Genomic DNA, 14,293 nt, shown 5'->3' on the forward strand with positions numbered 1-14,293 from the left:
AAGATCTTGCTTACACCGAAGGAGTGCAGCGAATTTTTACTTATCTGTGTATCTCAGAATAACGTCTTGATAGTGTTACTAACACATGAGAATTTTCAAGGTATCAAACAGTATGCAGCAGTAATAACAACCGGAGAAAAAACGGTCTTGCAAGACAGTCATAACTTCAAAACATGGACATCTAATGGCAAACGATAGCTGTTATAAATAGATGTAGCTATATTACATGTACAACGCAACTATGATGATAATACTAGTAGATATTCCCGCATTTTCCGTGCCCGGCTTTTTGGGACATCGTTTAGATAAATGATCAGGTCTATTCATAGATACTATAACGTCGATTTATACATCAGCCGGTTTTATAATGTCCACTGCCATTTGCAGACAGGATGTCTGGCAGGTGACTTTATAGTATGTCTTGCCCTTCAGGATCCGCAGTCCGCACCACAAATACATACGTGATTGTGTAAAATGGCTGCCATTTAAATGCCATCTTCGAAGCTATAAAGCGACTTCAAATGTATATTTACTTGGGTAAGACCAAGATTTTAGGAATCACAAAAGAAGATAAAAGTATATGGTCAATGCTAATGTTTTGAGATTTTGAGATTTGTGATATTTTTCGAATGGGATCGATGTTGTTGTAACTATATGCCCAGAGCAAATCCACATTACTATATTATTGAGCAAATTTGTATCTCTAAAAAGATAATTTCAACTCAAAGAGTCCTGTAATAGGCCCTTTTATTTGATAACAAATTTGCATCAAAACCATATTTTCATAGAATACCACTTTTCTCAATTTGACCAGGGCAACTACTGCCAGCTCCAAAAGGCGCAATGCACTTATTTCGTCTGCTAAGTTACTTGACTTAGTGGTGTGCATTCTCAATGTACATTAACATACACGTGTCTATGTGCTTCATCCAATCACCTATGTTGGCATTTCTCATTATTCTGCATCTAAAATCTGCACATCGCAAAGAAAGAAGTCGCTAGCCGGGGACAAAAGTGTCAAGACACGATTCATGTGACAAATCTTTTTTTAAGTCTTTTGTATTAATGAAGTTTAACAAAGACATAAAACAAAAACATATTGATCTTTTCTGTCTTCACTTACGCCTGGCGTGATTTGTATCAACCCCAGCATCATGATTTTTATACAGGTCCATCTTGCGGCCCCACTTGAGATTTACGCGAAGTCATGGTTATACCCGTTGATCGTGTTTGATGCGATATACTCGCATCAATCTCCTCTTTACTGCTACATTTGATGACTTTCAAAAACGAATGACGATATTTGGGATTAGTTACTCCATATATGATTGGATTAACCGTACTATTCACACAAAATGCCCAGAGACCTATTGCTGCCACAGTGTTGATCCAATCGAGGTGTCCCACCTTACCGTGTATAAGCAGCAACACATAAAGTTCCAGCACTCTGAAAGGTGCGAGACACGCAAAGAATACGATTCCATTGGCGATCAGCATTACCGCGATCCGGTTACTGGACTTCTTCTTTTCGTGGTTGTTTTCATTGCTGTCACTTCCGGGATGCACCCGATTGCGTAAGCTTGCTATTATCTTACAGTACATGTATGTGCTTACTAAAACCGCCAGAAGAAAATAGCTGAGCATCAGGCCGCGAGCTAACCCGACGAAGAAGGGATGCACAGGCTCACATCGATTTATGATAAGCGGAAATGTGTGATAAGGATCTCTCTCCGGCCATAACACGCAATATTTACGCACCGTACCGAACAATGGAACCGACACAGAAGCCAGAATAATTGAAACTGCCCATGCCGTTATTGCAAAGTATTTAGTGCGTTGCATGCCACTGACAAGGCGATGTTGAACGGGATAGCAGATAGCCATGAATCGCTCAAAAGTGACTAATGTAACCAGATTGATAGAAGCGAAAATTGTCACAAGCTGTAGAAATGTTACAAATGCACAAGCCCCACCTGTCGTATACAAGATGAATTTAATTGGAGAATGGGCATGTTCGTATAATTGTTCTCCCGTGATCAAGACTACCAATGTGATGTCACAACATGCCAGGTGCGACAGATAATAATTGGTTACTGTACGCATCTGCTTGATTCGTAACAAGACAAACAAAAACAGGGTATTTGTCACAATACCAAAAGCAAGGATAATAGGATAGATGACGACCGCAATGAGACGGGTTCTATCGCTTCTCAACCAGGGTCCGATTTCCACTTCTGTGGCATTTTGAAGCAAATGAGTATTGCCCTCGGTACACGCGGATGAGAGGTTGTTCCAAGTGGTTTGAGCAGTAGAAGTATTGAAAGGCATTTTAAGCAGAATAGGTATATTAAGAACAACAACCAGAATAGGTTATAAATATGAGTTCCAATATGTACTCGTTTTCAAACGAAGTATAACACAAGATGTAACCAAACATGAGCCCAATGGCTTATATTCGTGTCACTGATATATTGCTATTACAGGGTATCAGTTGCTTATGCTTTAAATATCCAATGCAATGCTTGACAGTCACAATCCTGCTTACCATAAATAATAAACCATAATAGCTTAACAAGTTTCCAACCCGAACGGAAAGAGAGAATGGAAAATGTGAGGATGATTCAGTAGAGAGCCGATCCGTGTAATAATATCGTAGAACTGAAGAGCTTCTGTGGTTTGTCTAGAGTGTGCGAGTGTATGCAGAACTATTGGCTATTACAGTTGAAATCCATACACCCCCTATGGAAGACATGACCTTAATCTCCCACACAAGGGGTGTAGATTTCAAATGGATTTACCCATTAGAAATTCTCACTTCCTGTGTGGAAGATTAAGGTCATGGTTTCCATTGGGGTATGCGGCTTTCAACTGGAATAGCACAATATACCGCTGACAAGCATTTGACGAATCAAACATCGACGTTAATTAAGTCGGTTTCATATTGGCAATATTATCACAAAACGTCAAAACATTACAAAGTAAATATAAATCAAATTGCGTTTCAGCTCGATTTAAAAAACAAATGATGAAAAACAAGCAAACTGGATCCTAAACCTAACGCACGCAAGGATACTGGACTTCCCAAAGGACACATAACCCTACCTTATGTTCAGGGGATAACAGAACCTTTAAGCATGAATATTCGTAAGTCTGGTGTTGTGGTCTACGTACGCCCCACTAATACAATTCGCAGCATCAAGTTGCACCAAAGGACAAACCCCAGAAAGAAGACCATTCAGCTGCAATCTATAGCATCAAATGTTCCGACTGTAGTTTCATATTGGCAATAACCATGATAACATCTATTGTCGCAAAACATTGCTAAACAAATATAAATCAAATTACGTTTCAGTTCGGTTTGTAAAACAATTGATGAAAAACAAGCAAAGGAACTTTTCCTAAGAAACTTCTGTCTATAAATAAATTGCTCTGTTCAGCTGATCTGTTCAATTTCAAACTTCACTGCAAAATTGCGAAACTAAAAATCTTCATGTTACTAGCAATAATTCTTGTTTATTGTTTACTGTTCCTGTTTACAATAGAATAAAACAAGGCGTTATTAAAATGCATTTACCATGTGTTTACGAGTCCTTAATGACTCAAGGCCAAAGGCACCTTTTACCCAAATTCGTTTTAGAGTGCACAACAAAACACACTGTTTGTATAAATTAACAAATTCTTCAATAAAATACACTGTTTAGGACTGTTGCTTTATCCATCAGCCTTCTTCTTGTTCATAACAAAGTTCTGTTGCAATGTTCTGGACGACTGATGTATATCCTGATTCACTTCTCCTGTGCATATCACTGTTCAACGAGGTCAACTGTTGATTTGAATTTATATATCCTTTGCGTTTAAAATCCTTGCACAGACGACAATTTCCATAATGGTGCTGCTTTCACCAATCACTCACTTTCTCCAGGAAACAGGCTTTTCAATATATATTTGGGAAGAGAAGAGTGCTTTGTTTCACTCGAAATATCCTTCGTTACATTTTGCCGAAAAGTCCATTATTTGCTGTGCAAATTGACTGGCTTACAGGTACCCTTTCTGCTGAAGGCACATATACTTTAACACATTAGAAAGTCTACAACCACTTTCTAACTCAGAACTGCCACGAAAAACTCTACAGCGTTGTTTTTTTTTATGCCAAAGTAGTAAAACTGAAAAATCCTAACTATATATATAACTCATGCTGAAAATATCTTTTTAATAGCAACCAGGAATTCCCTTTTCTGATGCAATGCAATAATAACATCAAGTCACATGGGAACTCCCAAGATATTATGAAATCTGTTATTGAATCAATTTGATTGCATGAGAGGGGATTCCAAAAATGTCAATGCACACCAACTATTGCATGACTAGGGAGTCCCCATCTCTCATGACATAGCTTAAAATTGTAAACAAAGATAAATAATCAAATTAAATCACTCAGGGTACATCACACAGGTTTTATAAATAATGTCATTTTGCTGTGTATAATGAAGTCCTGATTCTGCAGGTACTCGTATAGAAATACCACTTCATGATGATCAGATACCAACCGACATTTTTGGCCTATAATCTAATGTCGGGAGCACGGTGGCCTAGCGGGACGGGCACTGACTCATAATCAGTAGGTTGCGGGTTCGAGCCCCGGCGACGCCATCGTGTTGTGCCCTTGAGTAAGGCACTTTATCTCGATTACTCCTCTCCACCCAGGTGTTTAAATGGGTACCGGCATTTTTAAATGCTGGGAAGGTAACAGACTCGCTGTAGAGGAGGTGTAGCGATCCCCCTATAGCAACATTACATGGAGGAGTCTGGCCCAATCGCCAATGAAAGCCGTTCTTAGTTTGTAATCGCTAACATGTCTTACCCGATTTGCATAGCACGGGTAGCAGTCGCCATGATCGCTATTTATAGTCAGTATAATACAAATGGGACCGTTTATAGTTAACGTGATTTCGTCAGTATGGAAAAACTTTAACGAAGATTGCTTTAGATGTAAGGTATGCTACAGAAGTGCTTAACCTGGTCCAATCTTGAGCATAATTTGACGAGAGAAAACTATTTTAAAATGTCAATTATTTAAAAGCTGCCTTCGATGTAGATTATCTCGTCAAAATTGCAGACTTGTAGTATTGGGACCCGTCATGAGTACGGGTACGGGTACGGGTCCGAGCCATGAGTACGGGTACGGGTCCCAGACCATGGGTACGGGTACGGGTCCCAGGCCATGGGTACGGGTACGGGTCCGAAGCCATGAGTACGGGTGTGGGTACGGGTCCGAACCCAAAAGAAGGTACGGGTACGGGTCCGGAGCCATGAGTACAGGTACGGGTATGGGTACGGAAATTGGGTCTCGAGTACGGGTACGGGTCCCAGTATGGGTACGGGCCATGGGTACGGGTACAGATATTGGGACTAGAAACATTGTATGAGTCCCATTATGGGTACATGGGTATAAACAAAGCTATTGTTATTGATTATTGACATAATTTATTGGCTATTATACCTTGCTGTAAATACACTCTTTGATGTCATTTATACCACAACAAATAAATTAAACTACATTTCGCACCAACAGAATTAGAGAAATTAATTTTGTCATAAGCATATACAACATTTTAATTTGTTGTGTGTGCCATCAGTTGCTGAGACATTTCTATTTGCTAAGAAGTACTTCCATTTACAGAAAATTGTAGAACTGGTTTTGTGGAATTAATCAAGTACTAAAAGAGATTGGTGATGGTCTTAGTGAATCTAGCTTAAATATTTTGGGATGCAAAAATCATGTAAACTATGTCTGTGTGTCTGTACAATACTAATTTCAACATACATATTTTAGCAGTGATATAGCATTCAAGTTATTATTCACCTCAAAACATCAACTGGATTTCAAATTTGATCCAAAATTTGTAGACTTAATTGTCAATATCAAATTTAGTGAAGCCTTTCATGCACATCCACACATCCCAGCACACATCCACCAGATTATCCATTAGCTTAATATAATTATTATCATTAATTATGCACATCTGGATAATTATTAATATTTTGCCTAGTATAAGCTCCAATAAATCATAAATTTCTGCAAACATGGTATGGCAAAGGAACTCTGTATCATTTGACTCAAATGCACACACTGACCAAGTACATATGGTGGGAAAATGTAGTTTTTATATGTGCACTTGTGCTTGGGGAGTGTATTTGGATGGGGAATATTAAAATGATGAATAAAATAATGCTATAATAATGATATCAAAACATGATAACTTGAAATTCACCACAAACAACAATTTCTTGAAATGTTTTACTTTCAGTTTGCTATTTTTTCTGTATCAGTCAGAGTGTGAATGCTACATGTAGTATATATGTATATATGAGTGGCATACAGTGTGCACAGATGCATACATGTACATTTTGTGTAGCCAGGACTAGATTTACCTTTTTCAGGGCCCTGGACCAGGCTACAATTTAGGGCACTTGCTATCTGGATCCATGCATGTGTTACTCCCCACCCAACCCCATCCATGTAACCTATTGTTTTGATTATGCCTATGATCAGAGGATTCGGTGCATGAGTGGAGTTAACAGGCTTATGAGAAGTGAGAGTAGATCTACTCTCACTTTCTTACATGCATGTAGGCAGGCACTGTATGGTATGGTACCCGTACCCATGGTACCCGTGTCCACGGGTACGGGTACGGGTCCCGGGCAATGAGTACGGGTACGGGTCCCAGGCCATGAGTACGGGTACGGGTACAGGTCCCGGGCCATGAGTACAGGTACAGGTCCCAGGCCATGAGTACAGGTACAGGTCCCAGTCCATGAGTACGGGTACGGGTACCGAAGCCAAAATAGGGCATGAGTACGGGTACGGGTCCGAAGCCATGGGTACGGGTACGGAAATTGGGACTCGAGTACGGGTACGGGTACGAGTACGGGTACGGGTACTACAAGTCTGCAAAATTGAATATAATCGGCAAATTATGGTAATTCTTAAAACAACCCCAGATATTCTTATTACATTTATAAACGGAATATGCTCCAGAATACAAAAATTACTGGTCATTCGTTTAAACCTCGCCGATAAGCAAATTATACACATGTAAATTATATGAAGTTGAAAGTATTTTCATTAGTTGTCATAGTCACTTCTACTGCCAATAATTCTTTTTAAGGTATCGTTAAAAGAGTACCCAAACAATTCATAATCCGCATGATAAAACTTTTCTAATTTATACAATAATTCCAATGGCACTTTTCTATACTCATCAACAAACTTCTTCTCTGCTTTCGATGCACTGATTCCTGGATACTGAACAATATGATCCACACCTAAAAATGTCAACATGTACGATGCCTCCGTCGATAAATTCTCAAAATGACCGATGAAATCGTAATGAATCGCGCATGGAGAAGCAATCGTACTTTGCGGTAGAAAATGATCTGTACCTCCATCTAGTCTTAATACGTCTTCGTAATCAGTCATGAATCGGATGAACTCTGAGAATGTTATGTTCATAAAGGGCTGCTGACTATCTTTATTTGTTATTTGTCGTGGTGCATGGTAATCTTTACGATACGTCTGCACGATGAACCACCCATAAGCAGATTCCCACGTCCGTTGCATTTTACCATAATTGCAAAATTTACTTAAATACATCGAAAGTAACCGCGTGAGTGGTTCGCGAACAAAAACGGCTTTGCGACATGTCTCTAGTTGGAAGCGTCTGGATGTTGGTTTTAAATCGGCAAGAAATTGGAGGTTAAATAATGAATACGTCCAATGCAATTGTTCAAACAGTTCTTTCCACGTCATACAAGAGACTTTTGGTATATAACTGAAGAGAATTCTGTATCTACTCTCTACAATGACATGACTTAACTGTTGATCGCTTAAGTTTGCAAGTGAACGAGGTATGTTCAATTGTTGACACCCTTCCTCCACAATTTGCAGACGTCTCTGTTGTTCTGCTTTCATCATATAGTCGTAACCCTGTTTACAATAGAATAAAACAAAGCGTTGTTATTGTTGGTCTTATCCCTGGAATTGCGGAAACTTTTATGCTCATAAATGATAAATTGTTTGTCTAATATAAAAGCACTTGCCAAATCCATCTGTGATGTAAAATTCTGGTAAAAATACCCAGTTTTGGAGCAGAAAAACTCTCTTCCCAAACAAAAAACATTTTTGACCAACTAACAAATCTTCAGTAAGATTTTTCATTACATATAAATATCTAGAAACCGTTTTTAAGTAAATTATATATTTACCATGTTTATAAAACAAATGTAATTTTTCTGTAATGAAGTCCCGATTCAGCAAGTAATCGTACAGACATTTTTGGTGCTCATTACGATCAACAGAAGCCGACTGACATTTTCGGTCCATAATCCAATAATTATTTTGTGCATTTCTTGTGTATATATCAGAAAAACGTATAAGTTTTGTTAAGGGTATTCCTTACTACTTACAATATTTGACGCTACCCGACTTCCATTTATTAGTTCCTCTTCGTGCTCTCTTAGACGTTTTTCAGGAACTAAAAAAAAATAACAGTAATGAAGGTCTTAAGGGAACAAACCAAAAGATCGATGACGTCCTATAAACGACTAGTTTCGTTAAGGGGGGAGGGGGTAAAAATACTCGATTACGTTTGTACAAAACATCGGTCTGAAGAATGTGTCATTATTATTATCATGTCAAAATTTTCAACATTTCATTATTACGTTTCTGGCAAGGAAGGAGGGGGTTGGCTGAGAAACGAAACTAGTTACGTTTGTAGGACGTAATCGATCATTTGGTTTGTTCCCTAAATACATTGTGTCGTGGGATTGTGTTTTGTCTCCTAAATTTTGAGGATTCAAGTTACATATGAATAACGTTTATGTACCCTTGTATCCCAGGATGCCGACCTAGCACGTTTTCAACGTTATGTGCTAAATGTTCGAAATTTTAATTATTTTGATCTAAATTGGTTAAATATTTGCTGTTAAATATGTGGTTTAACATGTGTTACAGGCTCAAAATTGGCTACCTACTTTGTAATTGTAAATTTTGTTTCAACAACACACTCACACCTTCTAACATCCACCACACACCCACTCAAACACAGTTCGTACTCTTCCCATTGCAAGCAGTAAAAGGAATGTAAACTATCCTGTCTTTGGGTGTCCTCACAAACCAACCAACGTTCATTCATTCATATTTTCATATTTTATTTTTATCAATCATCAAAATGCATGTGATACATAAAACTGAAAAACTCAACAAAGTAATACGAAATATATGAAGCAAGAAACAAGAAGGCATCGTTGTAAACTTTCCTGTCTTTGGGTGTCCTCACAAACCAACCAACGTAATCAATAAGGCAACAAGAAGGCATCATTGTAAACTTAAAACTATCCTGTTCTTGCGTGTCCTCACAAAATAAACAGACTTAACCAATAACACCGCAAGCAAGTAGGTGTCCTCAGAACACAAACCAACGTAATTAATACTCAAAGGTAAACTTCCCTGTGTTTGGATGTCCTGAAATTTTGGCTGAAATTTTGTATGAAGTAAATTTTATATACTTAAAATATTTAAAATAAAAAATAAGGGCCGCGTGACTAACGTTTGAGAAATAACCCGTTTGAAATGCATATTTTAGGCATAATTAGTGGCCTATTTTTGGTTATAACAACAACAACATGAAGTAGAACAAACATCTACGAAAAAGTCGAAATTTCCATCATATTTTTTATTTTAAAAATCTACTCGCAATTCTTGGCAGAATTTCTCAATATAATATGCGCACTGATGTTATTTTCAGTTACCGTAATTTAAATTGAGGGTCACTGGGCTAACTGTGTCACATGCAATATCAGCAAAAATGGCATAATTTTGTGGTTTAAAATATCACTGCGACAACATATACTGCGTCACTACTTGTGAGAAAAGGTCTCACCTGAGAGTTGCGCACACAATACGTAATTGTTACTTTAACGCACGTGCGGCATCAAGAAATACGCATCAAGATTTTGGCCATCGAATTTAATCATTTGCTTTAGATATATGGTCCAACCAGGGGCATAATATTTCGACGAGCTAACACTATTTTAAAACTACAATTATTCGCAAGCTGCTTTTCAATGTCAATTATGTTATCGAATTTGTGTATATAAACGTCAGCTGAGTATTTCTTTAAACACAATGATACTCAATTACTCATAATTATTAGTTTTATGAACAGAATAGGCCCCGGAAAGCAATAATGAATAGCCATTCATTTTAAGGGTAGACGAGGTATTGTTGGTCGAAGCAACCTAAAAATCGATTTTCATTATCTAGATCAATATATTACTGAAAAATAACACCTTGATGTTTTGCAAAAGTTCATTCTACAAATCGTATACTTTGCAAACTTGCTTAATTTATTGTTGTTAATGAGTTATGTACGTTTTACAAAAGTGTTGTTGTTTCAGCCCTCTTTACAACGTAACTCAAGAACCGCAGCACCTATAAAAGTATATCTGTGATATTTTAATTCTTCTACACACTCGCTATGAATTGAGCAATGCAGTTTTTGCCAAAGCTCACTACCATTCGTAAGATGCTGTGAACTACCAAATCACAACAGTTTAAAATAATTAATAACCTTAAACCTCGCTGACACTCCAATGATATAATTATATACAAAGTTTTCTTTTCAATGTTTGTAGAAAAAACATCTCTATTGTTAAGTAGAAAGTTCTTTGATCAATTGTCATCATTATTTCCACTTGTAATAATTCTTTTTAATGTATCGTTAAAAGAGTACCCAAACAATTCATAATCCGCATGATAATACTGCTCTAATTTATACAATAATTCCAACGGCACTTTTTTGTACTCATCAACTAATTTCTTCTCTGCTTCCGATGCTGTAATTCCTGGATACTGAACAATATGATCCACACCTAAAAAATTCAACATATACGGTGCCTCCGTCGATAAATTCTCAAAATGGCCGATAAAATCATAATGAATCGCACATGGGGAAGCAATCGTACTTTGCGGTAGAAAATGATCTGTACCTCCAACTCGACTTCCACTTTCTCTCAGTATGTCTTCTTTATTAATATTATCAGTTATGAATCGGATGAACTCCGAGAAAGTTATGTTCATGAAGGGCTGCTGACTATCTTTGTTAGGTATTTCTGGTGGTGAATGATAACCTTCACGATAGTTCTGCACGATGAGCCATCCATACTTATATTCCCACAATCGTTGGACTTCACCATAATTGCAAAATTTACTAAAATACATCGAAAGTAACCGCGTAAGTGGTTCGCGAACAAAAACGGCTTTGCGACATGTCTCCAGCTGAAAACGTCTGGATTCCGGCTTTATTAAATCGGTGAGAAATCGGATGTTAAATGTTAAATGTGTCCTATGTAATTGATCAAACAGTTCTTTCCACATCGTACAAGAGACTTTTGGTATATAATTGAAGAGAATTTTATATCTACTCTCTACAATGAGATGACTTAAGTACTGATCACTAAAGTTTGCAAGTGAACGAGGTATGGTCAATTTTTCACACCCTTTCTCCACAATTTGCAGACGTCTCTGTTGTTCTATTTTCATCATATAGTCGTTATCCTGTTTACAATAGAATAAAACAAAGGTTGGTCTTAATCCTGGAATTATGGAAGGTTTGAACTCACAACTGCTAAATTGTTAGTCTAATTAATCATGTGATAGTCTAAAGTTGCCAAATCCACCTGTGACGTTAAATGTTGGTAAAACCCCTCTTTAAAAGACATTTTGATCCCATTTACATATAAATATCTAGTAACCGGTTATTTTAAAGTAAACGATGCATTTACCGTTGCTTTACGGTGTTCGTTACTACTTACAATATTTGCCGTTACCCGACTTCCATTTATTAGTTCCTCTTCGTGCTCTCTTAGAAGTGTTTCAGGAACTAAATAAAAATAACAGAATGAAGGTCTTTACTACATTGTGCCGTGGGATTGTCTCCTAAATTTCGAGGATTTAAGAATTTCAAGTTACATATGAATAACGTATATGTACCCTTGTATCCCAGGATGCCGACCTAGCACGTTTTCAACGTTATGTGCTAAATGATCGAAATTTTAATCATTTTGATTGGTTAAATATTTGCTGTTAAATATGTGGTTTAACATGTGCTACAGGTTCAAAATTGGCTACCTATTTTGTAATAACAATATTTGTTTAAATAACACACCCACACACATATGTGTCCAAATGTGTGTGTGTGTGTCCTCGGTGTGTCGGTTGGTTGTTATGTCAAGTGCTCAAGAGGTCGGCAATACCGAATAAATTCGATTCCGGTTAACACTACGAGGACATTAAGCTATAGAGGGGGTAGTAGGGTATAATACCTCATTTTTCACCATTTAACAAGGTTTGCGTAGCGAGGACGCGTGTTTAGGTCCTCGATAAAAAAAATGTCCTCGGTATGTCGGTGTGTATGTCAGAGTCCTCGGAAGTATTTGTAATGCAAACGCCTTCTAACATCCACCGCACACCCAGTCAAACACAGTTCGTACTCTTCCCATTGCAAACAGTAAAAGGAATGTAAACTGTTTTGTCTTTGGGTGTCCTCACAAACCAACCAACGTAATCAATAAGGCAACAAGAAGGCATCAATGTAAACTTTTCTGTGTTTGGGTGTGCTCACAAACCAAACCAACGTAATCAATAAGGCATCAAGAAGGCATCAATGTAAACTTTCCTGTCTTTGGGTGTCATCACAAACCAAACCAACGTAATCAATAAGGCATCAAGAAGGCATCAATGTAAACTTTCCTGTCTTTGGGTGTCATTACAAACCAAACCAACGTAATCAATAAGGCATCAAGAAGGCATCAATGTATAAACTTTCCTGTCTTTGGGTGTCATCACAAACCAAACCAACGTAATCAATAAGGCATCAAGAAGGCATCAATGTAAACTTTCCTGTCTTTGGGTGTCATTACAAACCAAACCAACGTAATCAATAAGGCATCAAGAAGGCATCAATGTATAAACTTTCCTGTCTTTGGGTGTCATCACAAACCAAACCAACGTAATCAATAAGGCATCAAGAAGGCATCAATGTAAACTTTCCTGTCTTTGTGTGTCCTCACAAACCAAACCAAACCAACGTAATCAATAAGGCCACTAGAAGGCATTAATGTAAACGTTCCTGTCTTTGGGTGTCCTCACAAACCAAACCAACGTAATCAATAAGGCAACAAGAAGGCATCAGTGAAAACTTTCCTGTTTTTGTGTGTCCTCAAAAAATAAATAAACTTAACCAATAACACCGCAAGCAAAACATGAATGTAAACTTGAATGAAGGTGTCTCAGAACACAAACCAACGTAGTTAAGTTTATTATAATATATCATTTACTTTAAAAAACAGTTTCTAGATATTTATATGTAATAAAACATATCTTACTGAAGATTTGTTTGTTGTTTTGTCCCAAAAAATGGTTTTTTGGGGAAGGGTTTACCTTCTCCAAAACTGAGCATTTTTACCAAAATTTGACGTCACAGATTGATTTGGCAAGTTCTTGCCATTAGACTTTTATAGTAGACAAACAATTTATCAGTTATGAACATAAAAGTTTCCATAATTCCAAGGTTAATACCAACCTTTAAAACAACGCTTTGTTTTATTCTATTGTAAACAGGGTTACGACTATATGATGAAAGTAGAACAACAGAAACGTCTGCAAATTGTGGAGGAAAGATGTCAAAAATTGAACATACCTCGAATCAATACTCAAAGGTAAACTTTCCTGTCTTTGGATGTCCTCGCAAAACAAACGAACGTAATGAACAAAACACCAATCAAACCATAGATTTGAGGGGGATGGTCCATGATAAATCCTGTCGTAATTTTTGGCTTGAATTTCATCGATATACTTCAAATATTTAAAATGAAAAAGAAGGGCCGCAGGACTAACGTTTGAGAAAACAAAAACGTTTAAATGCATATTTTAAGGGAAAAGGTACAGTACAAAGGTCTACTAAGTCGAAATTTCGGACCTAATTTTCATTATAGCAACAAAATCTACTCGTAATTCTTTCTAGATAATAGATAATATGCACACTGATGTAATTTTCAGTTACAGTAATTTAAATTGGGGATCACCGGGCTAGTTTTGTTAACATTTGAGTAAAAATGGCACAATTTTGCGGTTCAAAATATCATGTGACACACAGAATTCTAATATACACAAGAACTGGTCATCCCTATACTGATGCGTGGCCGCAAACGTAACCGTCCCTGCTGAAAAATG

The 14,293-nt window shown here is 37.3% G+C and overlaps 2 protein-coding genes across 2 annotated transcripts; both read right to left on the reverse strand.

Annotated features, from left to right (window-relative positions):
- Positions 1-7,126: 7,126 nt before the first annotated feature.
- Positions 7,127-7,621, reverse strand: LOC140157186 (carbohydrate sulfotransferase 14-like). Its single transcript, XM_072180305.1, has one exon. The coding sequence runs from the start codon at positions 7,619-7,621 to the stop codon at positions 7,127-7,129; it is 495 nt and encodes a 164-aa protein (XP_072036406.1).
- Positions 7,622-10,352: 2,731 nt separating this feature from the next.
- LOC140165834 (carbohydrate sulfotransferase 14-like) lies at positions 10,353-12,127 on the reverse strand. Its single transcript, XM_072189159.1, has 2 exons — positions 11,875-12,127; positions 10,353-11,617 (listed from the first exon to the last, which is right to left on the reverse strand). The coding sequence occupies exon 2, from the start codon at positions 11,603-11,605 to the stop codon at positions 10,733-10,735; it is 873 nt and encodes a 290-aa protein (XP_072045260.1). The 5' UTR covers positions 11,606-11,617; positions 11,875-12,127; the 3' UTR covers positions 10,353-10,732.
- Between the last annotated feature and the right edge of the window lie 2,166 nt (positions 12,128-14,293).

Source organism: Amphiura filiformis, chromosome 1 (genome assembly GCF_039555335.1).
Source record: "Amphiura filiformis chromosome 1, Afil_fr2py, whole genome shotgun sequence".
In the NCBI taxonomy this organism is placed as follows: domain Eukaryota; kingdom Metazoa; phylum Echinodermata; class Ophiuroidea; order Amphilepidida; family Amphiuridae; genus Amphiura; species Amphiura filiformis.